Here is a 13,183-nt window from a genome sequence, read left to right as displayed (position 1 = left end):
GAGAGAGAGAGAGAGAGAGAGAGAGAGAGAGAGAGAGAGAGAGAGAGAGAGAGAGAGAGAGACAGAGGGCTAGTGAGTGTTATCTACAGCCAGTCAACGTCAACACTTTGTTGTCACAACGATATGTGAGCCTAGCAAGCAGAATGTGAGTGAGAGCAAGGAGGAAAAGAGAATAGGAGAGTGTGTGAGGTGTGCTGTCAGAGCTGTGTGATTTATAGAGTGTGCTGTCAGACTCCAGCTGCTGAACCAAAGTGTCAGGTTGAGAGAGACCCCCACCAGTGTCTGTGTGTTGAGAGAAAAAATGAGATGGAGAGAATGAGAGAGTAGACAACTTTTTAAAGGCCATATTCTATACTTCTGTAGCATTTTTCCCTGTGAAGTCCACTTGTAATGTTAGTGAAGCTTTCTTGAAATCAAAACACTAGCAATTTTGCACGGTACCATTTTAGACAATCTGTCCTACTCTGGTGTGACACAACAAACAATTTGTATGTTCACATCGAACATAAAAATGGGGTATGATGTGACATAAAAAACAGCCAATCAGAATCGTTCTCTCTGTTTGCTTACTCTCACACACTTGTTTTTCCTTGTGGCATGTGAAACATTTGAAATATTTAATATTTGATAATATAAAATATTCTAAACTTCCACAAACAGTCTCTCCTCATTCATATTTAATGATTAATATAAATTAAAAAGCAGTATATAGCACTTTACGGCGACTTGTCTAGTTAGAATTAAACAAACTGTTTGCTACTGTACAAATAAAGTCAAATGACAATAAAGTCAAAAGTCTGAGATCACATTGAAAATCTGGGATTTAGTTGATCTGATTTAAAATTGATACAAACCTGAAAATAAACAGTTACAGAACTTTGAAAAAATGTAAATAAATGAATTTAAATAAATGAATAAAGGAATAAAATTGGTTTGTTTTGGCCTTAAAGGCATAGTTTAAAATTGTTGTCATTATTTATTCACCCACATCGTTCCAAACACAAAGACAAAACTTTGAAAAAATGTAAATAAATGAATTTAAATATATGAATAAAGGAACAAAATAAAAAATTTTGGCCTAAAAGGGGTATTTCACTAAAAGTTAAAATTCTGTCATTATTTATTTAACCCGATACATTTTTCAAAATATCTTCTGTGTTCCACAAAGTAAAATAAAAAATAAAAAAAAAGGGAAAAGCCATACAGGTTTGGAACGGCATGAGGGAGTAAATAATGACAGAATCTTCCTTTCTGGGTGAACTATTCCTTTAAGATAAAGTCTTCTCATCTGTTATGCTATGTTAATGAGCGAGGCAAACAGAGTGAAGTATCCACAGTTCTCAAACCCTCCAGATCACAGCTGCGCTCAGTGTGCATGCGCGCGTGTGTGCGTCGAGCGTTGAGAGTGTCGAGCAGTGAGAGTCATCTCACCGACAGCGCTTAGACTCATACGTCACTGTCACAGCCACGACAGTTCCAGTCCCGAGCTGGCAACCCGCACGCGAGACAACAACACACACCACGCAGCGCGGAGCTGTAGCGCCACAGCACAACCCTGCTCTACTGTCATATCTGACTGGGGCATGTGCTGTACACACCCCCTCCTTCTTCTGTTGTCTTCACATTTTCATTTCAGCTCTCTTTCTCTCATGTTGCGTCTCAACATATCCTTCGCTCTGTCTGTGCATTAAAGGAACAGGCTACCATGAGAGACGGATATGAGAAAACGCTTTATAGTGATCCCAGTGGACACATCTCTCTTTTTTCCCCCTCGCTCTTCCTTACCCCCTCCCTGTCTCCCTCTCATGCCAGTCCCCAAATTATTTAATTTAGCACAGACACCATATCTCCCTATGTGCCATCCCGCTGAAGTTCTCTCTCCCTCCACGTCCTCCTCCCTTCTTTCCTCCACTTTATAGATTGTTCCAAGCAGGGGTATTTCGTGACAGAATCAGGAGTGTGGGTGGGTTCGCTGGAAAATTTGCAAAAAGGCATTTACTTCATTTTTATCTCAACATAAACACGCACATGCACGCTCGGGCCCGAAACTGGTATCCAACATTGTAATAAATGAATGCGAATGTGTTGATTTACTCTGAAGATTAGTGCCGCCCCATGGTGAGTGTTTTTGATTTGAATTCGCCAGGCCCGAGCTTTGTTTGAATCTCCGTCTCAGCAAGGGCAAAGCAACAAAACAAATGCAAACAGGTAAACAACTTAAACATGTCCCCTCCGATTCTAGTTTACTCCAATGCCCACCGCCTGGAGAATTTCCATCGAAAACCATGTGGCAATGTAAATCCGTAACACCAAGACACACTTCTTACCTGTTCCCGTTTGGTACTCCAACATTGTACATATTAAGATAACCGAATACATTAGTGAATGGTTTCATTAATTCATTATCAACTCTTGGCTAAGTTCTTGCTATTCGCCTTATTCTCATATCACGGTGCTAAAGCCATCAGAGAGATCCGAGGCCTAGCACTCTTTATGTCAGAAGGCTCAGCACGTGGCTGCAGACACAGGGATGTCGTGGCTTTCGAGAGGGAGCTGTTCTAAACACAGAGCTCATAGCTTTAGCTGGAGACACTATACTGCAGTCCCCTGATAACCCCTCAACCAGCCAGCCAATCAGCAGCAGGTAAGGTGGATTTGAGGAGCTGTAGGCATGTGTGTGTGTGTTGGGGTTAGGGCTCTGAAGAGAGCCCCCCAGATCCCCATTCTAATAACGTACACTGCCACTCCAGACGCAAGGGCAGCTGGGACACGCACACACACACACACTGGCAATAATAAAATTGAGCATCACAATAGAAACCTATATCAATATCTACAGCACACAAAAGCAGATTCAAAGCACACCAGACAAACTCTCCACGTACATTATAAATCTAATATGACACATAATGGAACAGATTCTATGAATGTTTTTAGAGCTTCTACACTTGTATTATGAGCTTCTACACTAGTAATATTATGAAATATTATTACTATTCAAAATAATTGTTTTCTATTGTAATATATTTTGTAATTTATTTCTGTGATGCAAAGCTGAATTTTAGCAGCCATTACTCTAGTCTTCAGTGTCACATGATTCTTCAGAAATCATTATAATATGTGACCATGGACCACAAAACCAGTCATAAGGGTCAATTTTTTAAAATTGAGATTTATACATTATCTGAAAGCTGAATAAATAAGCTTTCCATTGATGTATGGTTTGTTAGGATAGGACAATATTTGGCCTAAAAAAATCAAAATACTGAGAAAATCGCCTTTAAAGTTGTCCAAATGAAGTTCTTAGCAATGCATATTACTAATCAAACATTAAGTTTTGATATATTTACAGTAGGAAATGTACAAAATATCTTTATGGAACATGATCTTTACTTAATATCCTAATGATTTTTGGCATAAAAGAAAAATCCATAATTTTGACCCATACAATGTTTTTTTGGCTATTCCTAAAAATATACCCAAGCGACTTAAGACTGATTTTGTGGTCCAGGGTCACATATGTGTTGTATATAATATGTGTTGAAGAAACATGTCTTATTATCAATGTTGAAAACTGTTTTGTTTTTTTTGTGGAAATTGTGATTTTTTATTTTTTTTTATTGTGATTTGTGACATTGTTTTCAGGATTCTTTGATGAACAGAAAGTTCAACAGGACAGCATTTATTTCAAGTAAAACATTTTGGTAAGGTAAAAATCTCAACTTTTGATAAATTTATAACACACCCTTGTTGAATAAAAGTATTTTTTTCTTTAAAAAAAAAATCCACCTGACCCCAAATTTTTGAAAGGTGGTGTATACATAACCCTAAAATACTTCAAGTAAAGGATTTGAACAATCCCATAACCCATATTTACCAATAATAGTAAAGGTTTCTTGCTTGCAAGGTTTGGAGAAACTGTCTACCTCGTCTCCAATGTGTGCAACACAAAATACAAATTGTAGTTTGAAATCATACAAGCTCTTCCTCCACCTCTGTGAAAAATGAAAAGTGTGAAAGAAAGCGAGTGCGTGTGTACGCCCTGATGAACGCCTCCTCCTTACATCACTCCACTCAGCGCTGTATGAGAACTCACAGCCCTCAAATATTCAAGACTTTTGCAATGTCAGGGGGGTGGGGGGTGGGTAGAGACTAGGAAGCATCAACAAACAAACAAGTACAAAGACTCCCCTCCTTCCCTCATTCATACACACACACATACACTCACTCAGTCACCCATCCAAACTGCTGAGTACGGTAAAATATTAACCAGCGCTAAAGGAAACACTGTACACCCACGTGCGGACACATGCCAGCGGGGAAGGGATACAGGGCGTGGGGGGAATGCGGCGCCCCCTTGAGTGCTCAATCAGAATCGGCAGTGTGTAAAAATGAGGCACGCTGTCAGAGAGTGACAGCAGTGCCAATGGAAGGGCCGAAGGGTGGGCGGTTGGGAGTTCACCTGGGGAAACAAAACAACAACTGAAAGAAAATCTACACACACACTCACTCACACAAAAAAAGTCTCTGAAGTTTCTAACAAAGGAGTGGAGGATCCAGCAGAGTAGGTCTAGCTGCGCTGATCGGGGCGAAGCATCACTTATTTACCAGCTTACATCTGCACTATTTATGGGGCACCAGGGAGAGGCAGAAAGGAAAGAGGGAGACGGAGAGAGAGGGGTGGGTGGGGGCAACACAGAGGGGCTAAAATATGCATGGGGCTGGCTCTTCTGAGAGCTAGAAAAAAGAAAATGGGAAAGGGATAAAGAATGAGAGACATAAAAAGGCGAATGAGAAAGAGAGAGAGAGTTGGAAACAGTTTGAGGAAGGGAGGGAGTTGGTGGGAGTACGAACGAGAGAAAGAATTAGAGACAAGATAAAGGATGGAAGCAAAGTTTGCCATAAAGGAGAGGGGGATGATACAGTAACGTGTCTTGTGAAGGCTCATGGGAAGACGAGGATTAACTCAGAGTGGGGCCGCACTGGGAGGGCATGCTGGGTAGGGCACGTAGGCCATGCCCGTCCATCCATTCAGTCTTGTTAACAACATACACACACGTTCAAGTCTCATTTCACCTGGGCAGGAGCAGGGTAAAACCCGGCACGGGTTAGGATGTCGGAACGGAGCAGTCTGTGCAGCTGACTGCTCTATTCCTCACCTCCGTCAACACTCAGGTGGGCCTGGAGTGGAAGCGGGGGATGAAGCGGATGGGAGTGATGCGGTGTGCCCGCTGAGCCATGGGCTGGTGCGAGTATCTCGGTTGGCTGGCCTCAGGGTGAGGCAGACAGTGACCGACAGGGTCCAGCGCTCCCCCTGCTGCTAAATGGACTGACCGGCCATATGCCCAGCGCCGCCGGCCTTATATCACTGTCACGCCGCGGCCGGGGGATCACGTGGAGGGGTGGGGTGTTTGAGCCATGCAGGAGATTTAGGTCACACCCCCCAAGCCCCTAAAATATTAAGTCATGGACCCGAGTAAGCTATTAACCTCACACTCTGCTACTTATAAAGACCCACCCACCAACACACACAGGCAGGCGCTGGAGGGGGCTGCAGGGATGGTGGCCCATAGCTCACAAAGATAAATGTAACTTGGGCTAGGGCAGGATGCAGCTGACCCCAGCGGCCCGTGGCAGCCACTGTGGGTTGAGTTATTCACAGTCCTGCCCCTACTCAATCTGTCTGCCCCATAATCAGCACAGAGAGAGAGAATCTGAAAACATGCTTACCCAGTCTTCATATAATGGCACTGAGCTAGCAACAGTACATTAAGATTATTGTTAAGTTCTTAGCGGACACATTTTGCATTTTATATTTGGACTATTTGCCACTTAAGGGGAGAAATGGGATCAGGAAATGTTGAATGCGAGTCAGATTCAAACACACATCTAGAGGCCTGCTACTCAACCCTGACGGGACATGGAAAACTGTCAAGCTTTGGGTTAGGTTTGGGTCAGATTTCATGAAACATGCACAAACTGCTAGACTCCTACAACAAACTCGTTTTAGTTGAGGCATGTGTGTCAACTGATGCATAAAGCACCACTCACACAGAAGTCATTTTCAAACCAAACAGCAATCTCTTGGTCATCGTGGTGAATTCCCATAAAAAACTTGCATGGAGAATTTTTTTGAAATTCTCGATTGCACAGATCCCTACAGAAATGACAGGATTTTGCCCACGAAATTTCTCACAGTAACTGTAAATATGACTGTACCTTATGGCAAACTAACTCATAAGGGTCACAATCACAATTTTGTTGATTTAGCATATTTAAAATGACATTTCTTAAATGATTATATTACTCAATACTCTAATGCAAAAATCCTTAGACAATCCTGAATCCAGTGCTGATACTATTGGAGGTTAGGTTTGCACTACTAAAGACAAGTCCCTAGAGGGGAATCAACCAGTTAGCAGTAACTTTTTTAACCAGTACATTTAGTTCTAGTCCTTTAGAAGGGACTGCGTGGGAAGAGTGTGTGTGTGTGTGAGAAAGAGATTTAAATTCTGACTGGCCCTTAGGCTTGGCTGAGATGTCTGCATTTGAGTTGGTTCTTAAATTGATACTATTTTTCACCACACAGCTCTGTGATATCTCCAGCTAAACTTCAGTCAGCAGATGTGTCTCACTGCTCTGCCATATCTGCATCATCTGGGAATCATTACCACGGGTCAGGAACATCCAGAGATGCTTTAAAACCAAACCACCACCACTAGAATGTCTGTATTTCCATACAAAAACATCTTTTTGTTGGGCAATGAAGACACAAAACTCCTGCCCGACAAAGAACAAAACTACATAGTGGTTCCAAAGAATGTCAATAAAGAGTATTTACATTTAAATGCATCAAAAAATGCCAGATTTTTTAAAAGTGTGTTTACACTGACAGTGATTAGCATTGACAAACTGACCAAAAGTAAATACTTTTTAAAAAGAGGTGATTTGAGGCCACATTAGCAATAGCAAACACTGGCAGTGCGACAAAGTTGAGCAGGAATAAATCGCTGTCAGTGAAAATGCACATCAAGGTATACAGTCATGTCAAAAGGAAAGGGACTTCAGGTACCACAGTGTCATAAAGAAAAGTTATAGCAAAAAGTGTACAGAGTGTGGAAGCACTTTGTAAACGTGTGTGGTAGCACTTGCTCGCTAAAGTCTATATGTGTGTGAGTGTGTCAGTCTCTGAGTGGAGGGGTTCAGGGCCTCCCTCAGGGAACTCAGATAAAGGCTTCAGTAAAAAGAGAGAGAGACTATACCTAGCACAGTAGAAGAGACTGAAAGAGAAACAGATACAGAACAAAAACAGAAAGAAAGAGAATGGAAGAGGGATAGAGAGAAAGAAAAAACAGAGTCTCATCCGGAAAGAAATAATGTCAAGTGGACAAAGTGTGTTATTGTTACAGTAGGCAAACGGCTTTTGATGAGCGGTTAGACATCAGATTGTGCTGTGAACTTGAGCGTGAACCTGTAGGGCATACAGTTGTCTGTACAGTATCTCTAACTGCTCAAGGCCATCTGAACTGTTATTAGTGTACATTCCTCCATACAGTATATAGTGCTTAGTGGTGCAGTGGTTCTCAACTGGTTTTGTTTGATTTTACACAGGATGAGACCCAACGCAGTACCAAAATAGTTCATTATAATAAAGAAAAGGTAGCAAAAGCAAACAATATGCCTTTAAAATAAAAATACTAAATGTGTTATTTCATGTTATGAAGGGTATTAGCCCCAAAATATGCACAATTATTTATTATATAATTAATTATTCATAATTAAAATTGTATGGGATAGAAAATACTATAAAGTTTGATTGTGTGTGTTTGTGTGTGTATGTATAAATGTGAGTTCCAGCAGTCACAGCAGGTGGTGTGATTGATTTGCAGAGTAGTGGGTCTAATCGTTACTGGCTTGAGGATGCACCTTGTTTTCTCCTTTAATTCCCTTATTAGCTGTGATCTGTGTCACATCTGTGTCTATCAGGGCTAACTGAGATCGACTACAGAATCCCACTATATTCCAAACATCACAAAGCAGATACACCTTTTGCTACTACTCATTGATCATTGATTCACTGCACAAATGACACATAAAATATGATTAGAAACCATTAAAACCTGAACATCAGAAGTTCTTACATGGCTTTCTGGAATATTTGGTTTTGTATTTGTGGTTTTCTAGATTTGTGTTTTTCTTATCACTCTTTGTGCCAAATGTGAGTACAGATTGGCTTCGGAAATCAAAGAGTTACTCCTGTATAAATGTATTATGAACTGTAACAATGCGTGGTTTACACTGAATTGTAAGAGCAATATTTTGATCAAATAAAATAAAATGGCCAGTAAATGTTCTCAATTACCCATTGACAGGTCTTGTGAAAAGGAATTTTGGACCTATTTCAGAGAGTCATGACTGTTCACCTTCTTTTATTGCACTGCCATGTGGTTCTGCATTACTCACCTGGAGCTCAGTTTGGAAGAAGAACTTCTGCGGACACTGGGAGCAGTCGTATATCTTGTCCTCCTGTCCGTGGACGGCAAAGATGTGCTGCTGCAGCTTATTGGCCTGAACAAACACTGGGGGGGAAAGGACAGAAGGGAAACAGCAGTCAAACAATTGGCCGAAATGCTTTACCCAAGAGTGTACAGCGAATTGGCTGTGAAAATAGCTGATTCGATTAAGAACTAATCCTGAGTGAGGAATTAAAAAAAATCCATGACTACCAACTTTCACGCTTTGGGTAGGAGAGGAAGAATAAAAATAATGAATTTTTTGGATTTGAGACAATGTGTCGGCACTGAGGAAAGAAGAAGGGGGAGGGGGTGTTCTAAAATAAAAATCTCTCAAACTCTCTTTATCGAAGAGCAGGGGATGACAGCTGGAGATGGAGGGAGAGACAGAGACAGACTAAAGTATCCCCACCAGACCTTGTGATATTTATCAATAAATCATTCCTCTTTCCTTGGGTTTTTAAATTCAGTTCGTGTATTTTTTTTTTTTCTCAGTAAACTTAAGTTTGCTGTGTGTGGAGACTATGAATTATTGAGCGTCCCTGGAGGAGAAGGCATCTGCTTACTTATTCATGAGCCACACAGGAATAGTGTTAAAGTTTAAAAGAGGACTGCGTACCTGTAAGGGAGGAAAGGGGGAAGAGAACGTGGTGTAGCCAAACAACTCAGTAAAGGTGAAAGAAAGACGGAGAACTAATCCGCAAGGAGGAAGAGAGAGAGGGAGACAAAGGGACGGACAAGGCAAAAGAACAAATGATTTGATCAGAGGGGTGGAGGGAAGGACGAATAGAGAAGCAAAAGAGAGTGTACAGTGAATATGGAAGGAGCTGGAACTAGAAGAGGAGTAATAAAGAATGGGTGAGGGAAGAAAAAGATGAATCAAATAAAAAACGAGTGCGAAATTATCTGGAGAATGGCGTGTTGCACCAGTCTTTAATGTTGACAAGCTCAAGTAATGATTTCTGATTCCCAAAGGTTAGCTGACAAACAGTCCAAAGTGACTTTCAAACTTAGTGTGAGGAGACACACACGCACTGGGCCTGTTTAACTAAATGCACACGTACACAGAGGGTCCTACCCTGGAGAGCGGATTACACTGCCTTTCTATAAACCTGCCCTTTATTCTCTGACCTCTCCTCTCCTGAGCACACACACACACACACACACACACATAATCTTCTCATCTCAAAGACATTCAGCATGACAGCTGGCCTACAGAAAAAGGTAGTAGATTGCATGTGATACTTTACAGCATACAAAATGGCCATTATGATTTGATAAAGCCAGTCAACTGTGGGCTCTTGTTTGTCTATTCTACTGCAGTGCCTTCTGGTCCACTGAAAGTGGGACGTCTGACAGGGGCTCGATCTGTCCAGGGGTCATGAGACCCACCAGGCATCACAGCAGGGAGATCAGCTCTCATTAGCTTTATCATCAGCTCAGCAGGTCGCCTGCGAGAACTGCAGCCTCCTGTCTTGGCCACGTTGAACTTTATTAACCATTGTGTGCTTCTGCGTAAGAGTGTGTCATAATATCTCTCTTCTATCTCAAGTCTAGAGAAACAGATTTTGATTCATATAATGTACTATGTATATGTACAGTATATGTGTATATTTTGATCTTGAATGCATTTCAGAAGCTGCAAGTTGATCCGTGTTCTCAGAGGCCATGTTGAGTCTTTCTTCTGTCTCGCCAGGATGAACAATGAATTTAATAGTTAAATCAGTTCAATTAGCAGGACAAGGAGGAGAAATGGAGCAGAGGAATGGAGGGGAGAGAGAGGGGGTGAGTGGTGGCGATGAGGATGAGATTGAGAGAAGGGGAGAAAAAGAGAGAGGATAGAGAAAAATAAATAAGAGAATGAGACAAGAAAAGAGACAGGCTAGAACAACATGAAAACAATAGTGAAATAGATGAGACAAAAAGAGATGAGAAAGGTGAAAAGAAGGGAACAGAAAAGACTAAAAACAAATAAATGAGTCCGAAAGAAAAGAAAAGAGATGAGGAAAAACAGATGAGAAAACAAGATGACAAAAGAAGAGAACTGAAGAAGAGAAGAGAAGAGAAGAGAAGAGAAGAGAAGAGAAGAGAAGAGGAGAAGAGAAGAGAAGAGAAGGAACAAGTTAAGATGAGATGAAAAACTAGGCGACAAGGGGTGAATCAAGACAAGATGTAAAAAGCAAAGCAGCAAGACAGAATAAAGCGATACAGACAAGTAGAGACAGACAAGAAGCAAAGAGATGACAAAAAAGTAAAGACACTTTTGCATGTAATCCTACATGAGGGAATGTGCTAAATGGTGCTTAATTGACTGCAGTTGGCCACATGCATGGCCATGTGACCGTACACTGTGTGCAGTTACCCTCTCATCACTGGCAGTGTGTACTCCCCCCACCTCCCCCACACTCTTTGACTGCCCCTGACCCTACGACCTCAACCCCACCAACCCCCTGGGCCGGACCCCTCACCTGTAAAGCAGACGGGACACTTGAAGGTGCCTCCCATGCCCTCGAAGCTGTGCTCGATCAGGTGACACAGGAGCTTGGCCGGAGAGTCAAACATCTGGTTACACAGCTTGCACTCATGATTGATGCCTTCCTCTGCAACACAAGAGCACGATACAACAGGTTACACACACCAGCAGGGTCAGACAGAGAGAATGAGAGACAGAGAGACACACGCTGCCAAAAGACAAGGCACAACATTTTTACACATTAACCGTCTGCGAGGGCGTCTCATAACCAAGCGGTCGAAGTCTTTTCGAGATCTCTTGAGCAAACTGGGTCATTTTTCTGTTTCTTCCCATCCTTGCACATCATTTGTGGTCCCAGGCTTATAATCTTCAGCTCTGGACAGTATGACCACCCGTCCCATCCCTCCTCTGCCCAGTGCCATCTCTTTCCTGGCCGGTAATTGCCTGCTACCCCCCTAGTGCTGCAGGTTCTATGCCCTCCCTCTGCCCGCTGTTCTATTTTAAGCCTGCCTGAGTGACATCAGTGCCGCCCCCTGCTGGTGTGGGACAGATGAAACGTGGGCGTCGTGTCCTGGCTGGACGCCTCTGCTCTCGTCTTATCACCCACCCGCCACATAGGCCTGAGCCCAGCCCGCCTGCCTGCACTCCATCAGACACCCGCCGCCGGATTCCCACACCGATCCCCCGAACCACTAACTGAGCCCTGGGGTACGGTAGACGCCGACACAGCACCACCTCCCAGACCCCATTCTTCCAAAGCGTCCAGCACCCCACCGGCTCGTGCAGACAGGCCCGTTGCTGAGCTACGGGGTGCGCGGAGGGTTAATAAAGTCTTCAATCATATATCCCCACCATCACCCTGACCTCCACCTCCCACCCCTCCCTTGCAAAAGCCACCTCCGCCGATTCCAATCTCTGCTCCATCTCAAAGGCCCACACAAGGGTGCTCTAATCCCCATTTGAAAGGAGCGGGAGGAGAGGCGGAGGGGGCAGCGAGAGTAAAGGGGGTGGGGGGATTGGCAAGGGCACCTCTTTGGTCTGTCCTCCCCCACTGCCTCTTAAAAGACATTGCGTTCGGGAGGGGTGGAGGATTCCTTTCTGTGAGAATGAAAGCAGCGGCAGACAGAGGTTACGACTGAGTTTAATATGTCAAATGCCTTTTGGAGAAAATCTGCTCTAGTTTGGGGGGCCGAGGTTTGAACAAGACCAGATCATCTCGAAATACAAGACAAGATCCGTTTTGCGAATGCAGACTGAACGAACGCTACGCACGAGGATAGGTATGAGAGGGATGCAACACCAAGTGAAAAATGTATTCTTTACTGGGAGAATGAAAGCGGCAGCGGACAGATGTTATAACTAGGTTTAGTGTGTCAAATGCCTTTTGGAGGAAAATATGAACTACAGTAGTTAAGGGAATGTTTTGTACGAGACAAAATCCAGTGCACGGCTATGAATGAACCAAATTCTATGCACACAGACATTACCGCGGGAAGTAGGGGTGCTGAGGGTGCTGCAGCACCCCCTGGAGTGTAGCCCACGAAAAAATGGGGGTGCTGGGGGTGCGGTGTTAAAAATAAATGAATGAACAATATGTAATACAAAATAAATAATATTCATTTTATTAATTAGTATATTCATTAAAATTCATTGCAAAAAGTAGCCTAAGCCTACAATGACAAGAAGCAACGGTTAAATATGAGTTAAATTGAATCAAATTGACTGTGAAAGTCGTTTCAGCTGATTAAACGTATTAAACTGACTTAAAAAATCATTTGTTGCCATGATTTTTGGATTATATTATAACCTGTAACATGTCTCTGCCGTACCCAAATTAAGAATTAACAACAATTTCTGCAGAGAGCAGAGAAAGAGCGAGAGCGTCGACCTCAGCAGCAACAAATCTCGCATTCTCACATCTGTAGCGCTTATTTTGATCTTTAACGTTAGGTCTTTCCTATTCTTGAAACAAAATTAATTCTTAAGGTTGATTCAATATTACTCTTAATGAAAAACACACACACAACATCAACAATGCTACAATGACAAAGTCGCTTATATTAAACATAAAACTTTTATGAACAGATAAGAACAAATAAGATCAGTGGCGTAGCGTCTGGTTATGCAGGTGCATATGGGCCCGGGCAGTTTGGGGGCAACGAGGGGACGAATAGAGCCCTGCACGGCCCTTGTCCAA

General features: G+C 42.6%; 1 protein-coding gene across 1 annotated transcript in view; it reads right to left on the bottom strand.

The window, feature by feature from the left end:
* LOC107672235 (zinc finger protein 423-like) overlaps positions 1-13,183 on the bottom strand; it is a 184,293-nt gene that overhangs the window by 11,275 nt on the left and 159,835 nt on the right. The window contains exons 7-8 of the mRNA XM_016465329.1: positions 10,982-11,113; positions 8,464-8,579 (exon numbers count right to left, since the gene is read on the bottom strand). Of these exons, the coding sequence (XP_016320815.1) occupies positions 8,464-8,579; positions 10,982-11,113 (248 nt within the window). The remainder of the gene's footprint in view (positions 1-8,463; positions 8,580-10,981; positions 11,114-13,183) is intronic.

Source organism: Sinocyclocheilus anshuiensis, unplaced genomic scaffold, assembly GCF_001515605.1.
Source record: "Sinocyclocheilus anshuiensis isolate Anshui unplaced genomic scaffold, SAMN03320099.WGS_v1.1 scaffold997, whole genome shotgun sequence".
NCBI lineage: Eukaryota > Metazoa > Chordata > Actinopteri > Cypriniformes > Cyprinidae > Sinocyclocheilus > Sinocyclocheilus anshuiensis.
This window is presented reverse-complemented; position numbering and strand designations above follow the sequence as displayed.